General features: G+C 33.0%; 2 protein-coding genes across 5 annotated transcripts; both read right to left on the bottom strand.

Annotated features, from left to right (window-relative positions):
• Window positions 1–457: 457 nt before the first annotated feature.
• LOC137811140 (Ribonuclease P protein subunit P38-like protein) lies at window positions 458–6,434 on the bottom strand. Of its 2 annotated transcripts, none has more exons than XM_068612752.2 (4): window positions 4,788–6,434; window positions 2,161–2,216; window positions 1,886–2,078; window positions 458–959 (listed from the first exon to the last, which is right to left on the bottom strand). In XM_068612752.2, the coding sequence occupies exons 1-4, from the start codon at window positions 5,436–5,438 to the stop codon at window positions 609–611; spliced, it is 1,251 nt and encodes a 416-aa protein (XP_068468853.1). In that variant the 5' UTR covers window positions 5,439–6,434; the 3' UTR covers window positions 458–608. The 2 variants fall into 2 exon arrangements, with proteins under 2 accessions (XP_068468853.1, XP_068468854.1); XM_068612753.1 differs by having other exon boundaries at window positions 1,886–2,075; window positions 4,788–5,666.
• A 4,128-nt stretch (window positions 6,435–10,562) lies between these two features.
• On the bottom strand, window positions 10,563–13,333 carry MED32 (mediator of RNA polymerase II transcription subunit-like protein). Of its 3 annotated transcripts, none has more exons than XM_068612749.1 (3): window positions 13,121–13,333; window positions 11,821–12,055; window positions 10,563–11,201 (listed from the first exon to the last, which is right to left on the bottom strand). In XM_068612749.1, exon 3 carries the CDS (start codon window positions 11,194–11,196, stop codon window positions 10,756–10,758), a length of 441 nt encoding a protein of 146 aa, XP_068468850.1. In that variant the 5' UTR covers window positions 11,197–11,201; window positions 11,821–12,055; window positions 13,121–13,333; the 3' UTR covers window positions 10,563–10,755. The 3 variants fall into 3 exon arrangements, with proteins under 3 accessions (XP_068468850.1, XP_068468852.1, XP_068468851.1); XM_068612751.1 differs by having other exon boundaries at window positions 13,049–13,224; XM_068612750.1 differs by lacking the exon at window positions 11,821–12,055 and having other exon boundaries at window positions 13,121–13,321.
• Window positions 13,334–13,354: the final 21 nt, after the last annotated feature.

Genomic DNA, 13,354 nt, shown 5'->3' with positions numbered 1-13,354 from the left:
TGCTTGTCATTTGTTAAACCCACATCAAAAGCCCTTGATTATCATCATTTAAATAAATTCTACAATTTTTTAAAAAAAAATACAAATAAGAGGATGTTCCAGTTATTAATCCAATACATCTCATTAATCTGCTGACGACAAACTGCATTCAATTTCTAAACCTTGTCATTAAGACAAGACGACTAACTGAAAAGTGGAAGAAGGATAGCAGTCCTCCACAACACAAGACAGATGCAAAGGAATGTCATAGAAAAACAGGAGAGACAAACAAATTAGGTAAAATGAAATGGATATAGAAGGCGTGTGAATGTGTGTTTCTTTTGTGTTTAGTGACATAATGCATCTTAACCGTTATTGTTGTTGTTGTTTTGGCTTTTCAGAAATGAGTGGTTCCATCAGCAAATGGACAAAAATGCATTTAAGATGGATGCCCACGTGGGGGAGGAAGAAGAAGATATTTAAGATGCCAACATAAGCAGCAGCGGTATGATTTCATTTCACAGGGATATCCAACTACCACTTTTATGAATTGAAAAAATATACATACCCACAAGAGATAGCTTGTTAGCTTTAGAGGTGAGGCTTCCTACTGCTACCAGTCTCAGATTCTATTGAACAAAAGGATATCTAGAAATATAATATTCTCTTACACGAGATGCCCCTTCCCGTGAAAGAATCCCCTCAAGATCGCCAATAATTCTGGCCAACCATATCTCCAGATTTCGCTGGATTTCTTTGAAGTTGTTCCTCGTAGACTCCAAAGACCGTCTTGTGGTTAGTGTGGTCTCGCTTCTCAACTCATCTCTGTAATTGCTCTTCCCAATTTCAGTTTGCAATGACACTAGGTTCTGTCCAGTTTCAGATACCCCCTGTTGAAGCCGAAATGCTTCCAATAAAAATTCTGTTTGAGTTTGGGTTCGGAATTCTGAACCGAGGGAGGGCTCGCAGGGATCATTAGCCTGTTCAAAAATAAGGGTGTCAGGCCCAAAATTGCAATCGGTCTTATGTGACAAAGAAAAATGGGTCCAACTTTAACTAAATGAAGCAATAAGATTATGTCAGCAGAAGCAGGCTTGCAGGGGGGCTGTTGTTTTGGAAGAAAATACATTAGTAGGTGGTGCCTCTACCTATAACGTAAACTTTAAAGTCAAGTTTCTTCAAAACAGACTAACATCCACACTACAAACAGAAGTACTAACATCAGATTTTCGGTGTCTCTTTCAATCCCCGATCCATAACGTTGTGCATCATGCTTGCACAGCACAACAAATAATACAAGCTTTAATTTTTCATTTCCTGGATGAAGCAGTTGATAGCCACACACATAACCATCAATAAATATCTTATATAATCAATCAGTTGGCACGAAGCTTGCTCCACCCCAGAGACAGTCTGACCATTGGTTTTACATATATACATAATACATCACATCCAATAAATATGGTATTGATAGTTCTATGTGTACTCATGGACCTGTATTCAATTCCCGAACAAAATATTAAATTAAAATATGGTATTTATAGACACAACCATCAACATGGGACCAATGATAAATTATATTAGTAGGTTGACATATCAGACAATTTATTTTCAGAATATCACCATAATTTATACTTCTCAATAGAGTTTTAAAGGACATATACCAACTAACGGGATGTACAGAAGTTTATTGATAGGCAGTTGACACCGTACACTTTACATATCAGCTGACCTCAAAAGACACATTTCAAAATATACAGGCAGTGCCTCACAATTAATTAAAGGTTTTTAAGTATTTAAAGCAAAAAGAGAAAAGAATTATTATGATTTCAACTTTTAGATCAATTACAATTTGCAACATAGCAACACCTAAAACAAAAGAAGAAATAAGACATGAGTTACTTACTATTCTTCGGCATAAATCCTCTATTTTTTCTGAAAGCCCTTGATATCTCTTTGCCTGCTTCTTAATCAAAGATGACACCTTGGAAGGATCATTTTTACCAATCTTCTCTAGATTTAGTAAGTCTTGCTCAAGTAATTTAAGTTTAGAGGAAACTCCAGCAGAATCACCATCTACCTTCCAGGGAGACTCCCTTCTGGGGGGAAAAAAATTCGTTTAGTTGGATATGATTCCAAATGCTTCAGAAGTTATCTGCATTTACACTATCAATTATTTACCTTGCAACGAAATGCTTTGTATTATACATTGATTCAAGGGATTCGTACTGTACATCCTGGAAGAGTAGACATTTACAGGTCAGAAATTGAAAGAGAAGTATGTGGACAAGTAGTTCCTTAAAAGTTGCCTGGTAAAACATTGAGAAAACTAACATAATGGTTTTTATTTCAGGTGTAATGAAATATGAAGTCAAATGAGCTTAGATCTTCTTGGTACTTTTTGAAACAAAAGTTTTCTCACTTAGTGCCTTTAAGAATTTAGGTAGGATGGTGGGTTCTTTTATACTTTCCAAAGGTTAGAGTTTGCATTGATCACTAGTCTGCAATATGAAATAGTTAATGGGGGATCACTGATTAATCGATTTTAATGAATACCTAGTTTGCTTAGACCATTTCATGTGATTTATTATTGGTTGATAATACTCAACAAAATGATATTTTAGAAACAAAAAACCAAAAAATATTTATGGGACAATTTAATTAATAGAAATAGGAGCGAACAAATAAATATCTATGTTTTGAGACTGTCAATGAAGGTTCATTGATCACACGTATTAATAAAATAATACAAATAATTAAAAAATATATAAAATAACAATAGAGAAATATAACATCATAACTTAATAATACTAAAAACTAAAAATAACATATTTTATAAGTTTTTAACATTCAAAATACACATAAAAATCAAATATATCATAATATTAATATTTAAGGTTCAACATACATAATAATGTTTTTTGAAAATAAAAAGTTACTCGAAAAGAAAATGACAAATACTTTACATTATTTTATTTTTAAGGGAAAAAAATCAAAATAACATTTAAAAATATTTTAGAAAAAACTGTAGACTTGTTTTGAATCAGTTTTAAGCCGGATTTTTAACTGGTTCAGTTGAAAATGGATTTTATGGTTCTAAAGGACTGGACACCAGACGGATTCAGTCCGGTTTATACAGTAGAGATAAATATACAACAACTTCATACTCATGCGATTTACAATTTAAAGGAGATTTCACTTTATCATCGATTTACAATTTAAAGGAGATTTCACTTTATCATCTAAACAAAATCATTTATTCCTAAACTCGCTTTCAAAACATCATTTCCAAAAACAAATCAATTTTCTAACATCAATTATTTCAAACCCACTTCTACCCAAAGTCTAAATCTAATAAAACAAGAAATTCATTTCTCCCTAGTGGGTGCTTTAAAAATATCCCTAGCCTGTCGTATATTTCCTTCGTCAACCACTCTCGAAGAATAAAACATGTGTTTGCCAACTGCTGTTTGCAATAGCAAAGAGTAAAAGATTGCGAGACCCTGATACCAGCAGCAAAGAGCAGAGCTAGACCTTTTCCATGTCAATCAATGCATACTAAGGGTGAGTTTAGAATTCATCGATTGCAAACTAAAAAAAAAAGGTCATATTTTTCAGTTCTGCTAAAAAATTCGTTTGGAACCAACGTACACTTTTCATCATTTGTGAATGCAATTCAACGTACACTCTCCATAATGCAGACTATGGTTTCTTTGGGGTATGCATAATATAATCAAAACATGCATGAACCACCAACCAACACCAATAACTTAAGCGATTAGCAACCATGTCCCCAGCACAGACAATGAAGAACCTAGAGAATAAAGGCCCTATATTTCAGCACCGGATAAGAATGGTGACTACTGCCTGAAAGTAAAGTGGACCAGGCATGCAGAGCAGCATAACATGCAATAGGGGACAGATTGCTACAAGCAAAGGACAGAAGTAGACAAATAACAATTGGATGGTCCATGGCTCCACCATGGCGAACATTATGAAACCTAACCAACTACATCTAAACTCCAAAGGGAAAAAGAAGGCCTCTCGGACCCCCAAGTTGCCATTACATATGCCATTTCTTTTTCCTCTTAGAAAAGTGATGTCTAGAGCAAAAGTTATGTCGTACTCTCCTAAAGCTATAACCTTAAAAATCGAGTAAAAAGTGGTGCGGTAAATGAACAGTCCACCACAAGGTTAGAACGGAGCAGAAACATCCTGACCCAGAATCCTAAACCAGGTCATCGTCCTTGAAAAAGAAAAAAACTTTTCGCCATAGCCCACTTTTTAACCATGATAAAAGTATTAACTATCTTCCACTTTTAGAAAAAAATGAATTAAATATCTTTCTACTCCCTTATAAATGAGTTTTAATACCTCAAAAATATTTTCTATTATCGTCTCTCGAGTGTAAAAATGGGTGATGAGTAATTCTTAGTTTTCAAGGATGAGGAGAGATATTGAACAGTGACAATTTTTTGTGAATGACAGGACCACACATCACACAATTTTATAACTAGGAGAGACCAAAAAAAGTTTGCTTTTCAGAAAGCGAATACTGCCATGATATGAAACGACTAAAAACATATTTAATCCAAAACTAAGTAAATTAAAATTGCAAGCACCATTTTCTTTTGTCTCTGTAAACTTCAAATTGTCTTATGCATGTGTTGATTATGAACCTTTACCGAAAAGTAAGACAAGAAGAAGCAATTATTTAATCAAAATAAGCCAATTTAAACACACTCATCTAAAATTTCAGCGAAAAAAACGTAATCAAAGTCAACCAAGTTAAAGAGAAATCCACAAACCTGCCAAAGCGAGGCTTTCTCAGACCAGAACTTGGAAGCAGAGGCCATGAACTCAGAATCAAAGCCATTGTTTCCAAAATGTTGACTATGCTGTTCATAGATAACCTCAATCTCCTCTTCCAAACTCCTAGTGGACCCCACCAAATCCTCTTCCTCCTCCTCCTCCTCCTCCTTCTGAAACCATTCCCCACTCTTCTTACCATACTGCTCCCTGCCACCCAATCCCTCCTCCTCGATCCTCCGCGACATGAACCCAATCATCTCGTCCCGCTCACCCACCTCCTTCTCCGCACGCGTCACGCACTCCTCCAGCTCCACCACGCGCCCCCGCAGGCGCGCGATCTCCTCCGCCGCCGCGTCGATCTGCTGCAGCAGGCGCTTCTCCTCCGCCTGCCACGCGTTCCGGTGCGACGCGAAGATCTCCACCACGCGAGCGTTCGCCTTCGAGTCCTCCTGCCGTCGCGACTTCATCTGGCGCAGCTCCTCCGCCGCCTCCGCCGCCCGCTGCGACAGCATGCGCACCTTTCCCTGCAGCGCCGGCACGGAGTTGTTTGCCAGCGTGGCTAGAAACATGGAGAAGCTTAGCCCTAAATACGAACGCAACAGCTTGTGAGTGTCTTCTTCTTGTTGCTGCTGTTTCTCTTCGGCCATTGCGACAAGGGTTTGGGTGTTGGTCTCTGGGACCTGTGAATGGCTTTAATGAATGGTGGTGCAGCGTTTGTTGGTGTTGCTGGTTTTGCTTCTGCTGTGTGGGACTTCTAGAACTCAGCAAAAGAGAAACAGTGCCTTTCTGTCCTTTTATGTGTGCCCTTTGTCTCTCATGCTTCTTTTAACCATCTCTTTTCAACTTAAAACACTTCTCATTTCATATTCAAATATTTTTTCACAACCAAGTTTCTCTATTTACTTCTGATCAATAACATGATTAGCTATGGATATTTGAGATCTCACATCGACTACAAATAAAAATAAGAGGATTTTATTGTATATAAAAAGATATAAATCTTAGTTCATGAATTGATTTTATAGAATTGAATTACAAGCTTGTAATATTAATAAATAAAATAGAATACAACAAACTTATTTTCTTATTCTCTTTCTTGGATGACATGAATGAATGATTGAGGACTTTTGTTTTTAGATTAGTCTTAAAAAGTGTGATGTGTGCAAGTGTATAAAAAGGCTTGTCAATTCACTTTTTACTATTTTGAAGAGTTGCAAAAAGAAATGTGGGTCTATGCTCTCTCTCTGCCAATGTGTGCACAGAGTGGTGGTATCTTCAGAAAATGAAAATGACAGAATACTCATATTTAAACAGAACTTTTGGAATAAATTGAAATTTTTAAAATATAAAAACGAGGTGTTAGTGGCAATAAGGCATTTAAGAATTTTTGTTACTGTTTAAAAAAGTGATTTGAGTGAAAAAAAGAATGATTGAGAATTAAAATAAGAAGTATTAAGTTAAAAAGTAAGTGTGAAGGGAAAAGCAGTGACAGGGGAAGAAACAGTGTGTTTGAGAAAAAATGATTAGTGGTTATAAGGTTGTGGGAAATAAAGGGGTGATGATTGTACCTTAGGTCTGGAATAGAAGCTATAAGCAAAAGCACATGGAAAGGAAGATAGCCAAAAAAGCAGAAAGAAAAAAGTGAGGGAACAACTAGATGACAAGTCCACAGCTATAAAGACTATACCAATAGTTGTAGATGTCAATTTGGTGGACAATAAATATTTTAGAATTAAGTCTGTATATCATAAAAGATAATTAAATAGGAATACTTTTTATATATTTTTTCTTCTCATTTCGTTTTTCTCTTTTTTTTTTCTCAATAGTAAAATATAAATTCATTTCAAGTAATATTCAAGTTTATTGTTGTTATTCATTTCTCACATTAACAATGACACTGTGAATTAATATTGTACAATTTTATTTATCATAAATATTAATAAAGCTTTCTATTTTATAAATAAATTTGGAATTTTTTTATCTTACTTAAGATCCGTTCATTTTGATAAGGATCATGAATATTTTCTTATCAATAAAAAAGAAGATTGTCTTACAAAATGTACTTTTAAGTAATTGTTCCATAGATTGTATCTCTATTTATGTGAAGAATAAATCATCTGACGAGAGAATTTTATTTGTACAAATGATATTTTGAACTTGGAATGAGTATGAAGAAATTAACATTTTTTTCATCTTTTGAGTTGTTTTGTCAAATCAGTTATTCAAGATCTTTGTTCTCTACATGAACCTAATTGAAAAAATGGGACTTCATCCCATGGACTCGTTGAAAATAATTCTGATATAGTTTTTGTAGCGTATTAGAAGTTGAAGGTGCCCTAGTGGGATCCTCATCTATGGAAAAAAGATTTTTTTTTCAGTTTGATAAAGATCGAGTGGCATTGCTTATTTCGTCTGAACCAAGAAATGTCAATTTAAAATTTACGATTTTCTCTCAATTTCAACACAAGGTGTCTTTGATTCCACCATTTTGTAGCATATCCTACAAACATGTAATAACACAAAGTAACAATATGAAAATCATGGCAATTAACAATGAATGGATGAAGTTTTTCATTTTTTCTCTCCTATGAAAAATATGATCCATGATCAATTTTACATCCAAATGTGAAAATTTGATTTTCAAATATCAACATGTCATCCATCTCGTAAAAAAAAATCAAAAGTATCTACACAAACAAATAGTTAGCACAATTAAGAAAAAAAACATATGACCTAAGTGCTCACTAAGTATTTACTCAATTAGTCATACATATATCCTGAAAGTTAAGCACTCTTACTCAAAGTTCTCTTTAATTCTTAAGAAGAACATTCAATCAATCAAACAATTATATTCAAAGTGAAATATATAAATACATAAAAGTTATATTAATGAGGTGAAGAAAATTAAAACTCAAAGACAACAACAAAACTTTAAAGACAAGTAAAAAAACCACAAAAGCAAGAAATATGTTAAAACAAAGAGAGTAAAAATATGGCAAAAAAAAGTATTTTAAAAAACATGAGTAGTGGTATTTATAATTATTACTAGAAAATTGCAAAACAAAGTAAAGATAAATAATTAAAAAAAATCAAGTTAAGATTCTCTAATAAGTTATCACATAAAACTACATTTCATAATTAGGATACAAGAAAATTAAGAACTCAAAGAAATTAATGGACTAGAGACTCAAGTCCAATTAAGAATAAAAAAATAGCACCCGAAAGATCAAGAAAATTTAACAATTATATGAGTTAATCAACACATTTACACTCTTTAAATATTACACTACTTCAGTTCAAATGGTCACAAAACAAAATTGATTTGAATAAAATTATTGATTGCATCGATTGGACCAACTCCATCATTCAATAGATTGCCACGCAAATAAAGTCATCCAAACAACAACCAAGACTTAACAAATATCACTAAAACATAAACAAGCATTGTAGTTATTTTCTAGAATGCTATTGCACTATACTAAATCAAATACTTTGTAATTGAACAACTCATACTTGAATTAATTTCACATTGAATAAAACCACTGTTTAAAATTGATACACATTATTCATGTAGAATTAAACCACTTTAAATCAATTCAAAGAAATATAAGAAATTTGTTCACACACTTGCTTCTTTCATTGTTTCAATTCATTAAAAATTCTCAAATTGAATGACACTTATCTTTATTGCTAATGAAATTTAATTATTGTACCAATTGCCACCACTTGCAATAGATTATTCTCCAATATTCGAATAAAGCACCAAACAAATTGATGTAAGGAGTTGTTGCACTTTCAATTTCTTCATTGTGTTAAATATTTCCAAATTAACATATGAATTTGACCTAAAAAATTGATGCTCAACAGTTGCTTAAGGAAATGCTCGAATTAGGAAATCTCATTTACAATTCAACGAAACTGAATCATAAGTGTATCTTTAAACAATATGTTCATGCTATTACGATTCAATCACCAAAGATTGTTCGATCCAAATGAAAGTTGCAACAACTTCAAATGTATCACTGATTCAAGCCACGAAAAGAAAAAACAATTGCGCGCCACAATTCATCTAGTAATTGTTTCAAGGATTAAAGACACTGACAAACAATAATTTGGTTTGCATTGCTTAATTCAAGATTCTTGTGTTGACTAGTGAATACTACACATAACACCTTATGAGCATCAATCATCACCGTGCACAACTTCAAGCAAAGTAATAGTAATGTGTTAGAACAAAAGTCTAACTCCTATAGTTTTGATTAAGTATTGAAAACATAAAATAAGATAATGTGTCATTTTTAAGATGGATGTTTTCAACAATAGATCATGTAAGACTCAAGTGTTTGGTAGAACACTGTGAAGTCTTTTTGTAAGTCTATGTCACTATCGGGATTATTGTGGGACGAAAAAAAAATTCAAAAAAATAAAAGAGTTACAATTAAAACTACAGAAAAACCTAAAACTATGCTTTGCAAAATACAATGTCCAACGTGAAAATGAGTGTGGGTTCTTAAAAATATTTACTTTATCTCGAAAAAGAAAAAATACAAAATGCATGAATAAAAAAATATATTTTTGGAATTTTTTTAATTTGTCCGACAATGATTGGCCTGAATACTACTTATTTTCATTTACAATGAAAAATTATGGTTTATGCAGTTCTAAAAATCAAAAAGTTTTTTAAGTTATATATTTTTAATTTAGATTTTTTTTTAATTTTATTTCTTTAAGATTTTATGTTTTTTATAAGTCACTTTGTTTGGACTACTACACAATGGAAACGATTATGCTTAATATTATTTACAAATCATACCGTAAACAAAGATAATACAAACGGTACACCGATATTGTTCACTATTTGTGTAAAATTTATTTAAAAGAAAATATATTTTTTAATTTTTGTTGGAAATAATAGAAGGTAATGTGAATGGTCATATAAATACTCAAAAATCATACATGTATCTAAAATTTAGTGTAAAAAATTATATTTTTATTTATTTTTTATTTTACTTTAAAAAAACGTTGGTGATGGTATATTTTAAAAAATAAATAGCAAATAGCAGAAGATTTGGACCTAATGAATGAGCCGAAACTTTTTAAACAAAATAAGAACGGGTAGATCTATAAATAAAAGAAGTAGTGGTAAATAGTAAAAGGTTTGGCCAGCTGAATGGGCCTAAGGTTTTCAAAAAAATATACAGTGCATATATAAAAAAGGGGGTAGCACTAGTGAAAATATTGGGTCGAATGGATGGTCCTTAATTTTCTCAAAAGATATGTTGCCTTCGATAATTAAATACAAATAGATGCAACAAATATTTAAATCAAAGATACAATTGTTAAAATCATTTCAATTTTTTAAATAAATTCTAAACTGTTTTACGAAGCACATCCTGTTTCTAATAATATATATTTATAAAATATTTTGAAATGAACAATCCAAAATATTTCAAAATTAATATAGACTTTCCATACTAAAATATTAAAAAATTATTTCAAACTACATATTCCAATTACTTTTAAATTTGTGGGCATTTCTACATGTTGTATTTCATATTTAATAGTTGAATTAATTTAAAGAATTGGTTACATGTTCTATTTCATATTTTGGAGTGAATTTAATTTAATCAATCTGTTGTATACTTCGTTGGTCCTCTTATCTACAATACAATGTATATAGTTTGGATGTGGTCTTTGTGTCAATGAAATTTCTGAATTGCACTACTTGTATGAATACATTTTACAGTGTTTAATAAATTCACTCATGTTAATTTATAGGGTAAAATAAAATACATTAATTATCACCAACATAAAATTAAGGATTGTTGTCTCATGCACAATGCACACAAGTTACACTCTTTAACAGCTTAACAAAGAGCTAATACTTAATATTAGCTAAAGCAGTACCTAAGCAAGATCAGCATACAGAAATATGTAACATTAATCATCACAGTTACCCTAATGCTATTGAGTAGCATCTTCAGAAAATCTCGCATCAAATGCAGCTGAGGGATGGGAAAGAGCTGAATTAGCAGAACTAGCTCCAGAACCATGCTGCAATTCAATGACAAGCCATCGAACTGCTTTACTCATCTGTTCCAACCGAACTGCACTTATGGGAGGAAGACCAGTCATGGTAGCTTGTCCAGGTTTTCCTGCCACAGGCCTTGTTGCCTCATCCACCAGACACTCGGATCCTATCCTTTGCTTCACAGACTCCACAAACTCCTCAGCTTGATCACATGCTACTCTAAACAATTCCCACTTCTGCTTAAAGTTCTCCAGAGCAGTATCTGTTGCTGTTGTTTTAACAGAACCGGCACTTTCTTTCGCTTCTAACACATTGGCAGCGGCGGCAACAAAATCTTGATAGGCATTATTCAGAGAATCAACTACACTGTCCATTTGGCCTGCTTGTGTTAAACAAATCAATTCTAAGATTCTTGTAACTACAGATCCTAAGGGAAAGTAACACCAATGGAATTAAAGCTTGAGAACAGTAGCTACTAATATCACAAGCTATTTGTCTCCTATCCAGATAATATATTTGTATGCAAGACTAAAATATCACTAAGAAACACAACACAGTATGAATTGTTGAACTATCAAAAAAAGAAGGTGGTAGGAGAAACACTGGTATACCAAGCACCCTATAAACATATATTATACACAGATCCATCAATTACATTTTATCAAGTATGTGATCAGGAATAGAAATATTATAAGGTAAAAGAAAATTACTGGTTATGAATCTAATACAGTGAAACTAAAATCTGCCAAACCCTGATATTATAAATTCGAATCTGTCATTGTAGCCAATCAAGAAGATTTCAATTCAATTTACAATCATGGTTGTGAAACTTGCGAATCAACTCGGCAGTAAACTCGGTTTTTGAGTAAATTTGGCAGACTCGGAAAGAACTTGTTCAAACTCGCGAGTCTGCTCTGAGTTGGCGAGTTCAGTTGAGTTTTCGTTTTAACCAAAAAGATATCGTTCTGAATGGGGAAAATTAAATGGAATAAACTCACTTTAGGGTTTCGCGTTGCGTTTTGGTTTCAGTCACATTGCATCTTCTCTGGAGCGGAGGTGGTGCGTCTTCTCTGAACGAGTGCGGCGGTGGTGGCGATTGGGCAGAGGACGTGGCGCGGTGGTGGCGGTTTGTGCGTTCGTGCGGTGGTCGCGCGTTGCAGGTCGACGGTTGTCCCGGTGGTGCCGTTGGGTGGTGTGGAATTAGGGTTGTAATTAAGATTTTTTTTTATTGGGCTGCAAAATACAAGATGTGCTCCAAATTATACTTTTTTCATTTAATTGAGGTGCAGTTTTTTTTTTGGAATGCTCTCTGTTTCTTTTAATTGCAAAATCTTTTTGCAAATTTCATTTGGTTTTGTCAGTTGAATTTGGAGCAGTGTATTTTTTAAAGAATGTCTGAGAATAGATCATACTCAACAGGGGTCAATCTAAGTACATCTCTTATTTGTAAAAATCTCCAGAAAATAAATCAGATATTAGACGATAGACAAATATTAACAAACATAATTAGAGGATTGTACATAGAAATTTGATATTTATCAATTTCTAATTATTTAATTTTTATGACTTAATTTTCTTTTTCATGTGAACTAATACTTAGACTTCTGAGTTTGAGAATCTTTCTTGCAGTTGTCCTAGAACATATTCAACAATAACCATTCAACATATATATTAATTGATTGAGGCACATTCTTATGGCATATATTTAATTTTTATGACTTAATTTTCTTTCTCATGTGAAGTAATACTTAGACTCTTGAGTTTGAGAATCTTTCTTGCAGTTGTCCTAGAACATATTCAGCAATAACCATTCAACATATATACTAATTGATTGAGGCACATTCTTATGACATAGACATTGAACTATATTTCTTCTCAAGATAGGCATTCAAATCGATATAACTGTTATCTTCAGAATGATCAGCCGAGTTCTTAGGGCATACACAAAATCAAGAGAGATAATATAATTTAACCACTTAATCATTGAATCTCATTGGGCTATTTCTGATGATCAGGTGCAAATTAGACTTTTAAATTAGAAGGCCACTGGAAAACAAACTAATATACAAGCACAGCAAGAATTAGTTTAGTTTATCTGACCTAGCCACACGAGAACTAAATTCAATTAAATCACTGTTTCTTATTTCTTGGTTTGAAACAATGATAACAGAAATGCATCATACACAACCCCAATTTGCAGTGTCAGACAAATAATCCTTACCCTACCTCTAATTCATACCAAGAAAACATATATCATTGGCAATTCAAGATGCAGAGCACAAATCTGTTGAGAGATACCGTTTCGGTTTGATGAAGAATGTCTCTTTGTTTGTGCGTGTGGGACGAGAGCTTTGCGCGTCGACGAACCCTAATTAACCAACACCTGAAATGAAAACTCCTCTGTTGTTTATTCCTCTGTCAAAGTTTATATGCTTTTTGTAAGATTCTGTCCCTGTGTTATGAGTGGAGTTTTTTATGAGGTAAGTGCATAGCTAGATTAAGATTTAACTCACACCAATTTTGACTTTTGAC

The sequence above is a fragment of the Phaseolus vulgaris genome, chromosome 2 (assembly GCF_051622355.1).
Source record: "Phaseolus vulgaris cultivar YP4 chromosome 2, ASM5162235v1, whole genome shotgun sequence".
Lineage (NCBI taxonomy): Eukaryota > Viridiplantae > Streptophyta > Magnoliopsida > Fabales > Fabaceae > Phaseolus > Phaseolus vulgaris.
The sequence above is the reverse complement of the archived record's forward strand: the minus strand, read 5'-3'. Positions and strand labels throughout refer to the sequence as shown.

Bases quoted from the DNA above. Each gene is read 5' to 3' on its own strand.
- LOC137811140 (XM_068612752.2), bottom strand. From the start codon at position 5,438: ATGGCCGAAGAGAAACAGCAGCAACAAGAAGAAGACACTCACAAGCTG. The intron at 2,217-4,787 runs GTTTGTGGATTT...CTACTCTTCCAG, and splicing joins AGAAAGCCTCGCTTTGGCAG to GATGTACAGTACGAATCCCT. The intron at 960-1,885 runs GTAAGTAACTCA...ATTTTTGAACAG, and splicing joins AGGATTTATGCCGAAGAATA to GCTAATGATCCCTGCGAGCC.
- MED32 (XM_068612749.1), bottom strand. From the start codon at position 11,196: ATGGACAGTGTAGTTGATTCTCTGAATAATGCCTATCAAGATTTTGTT.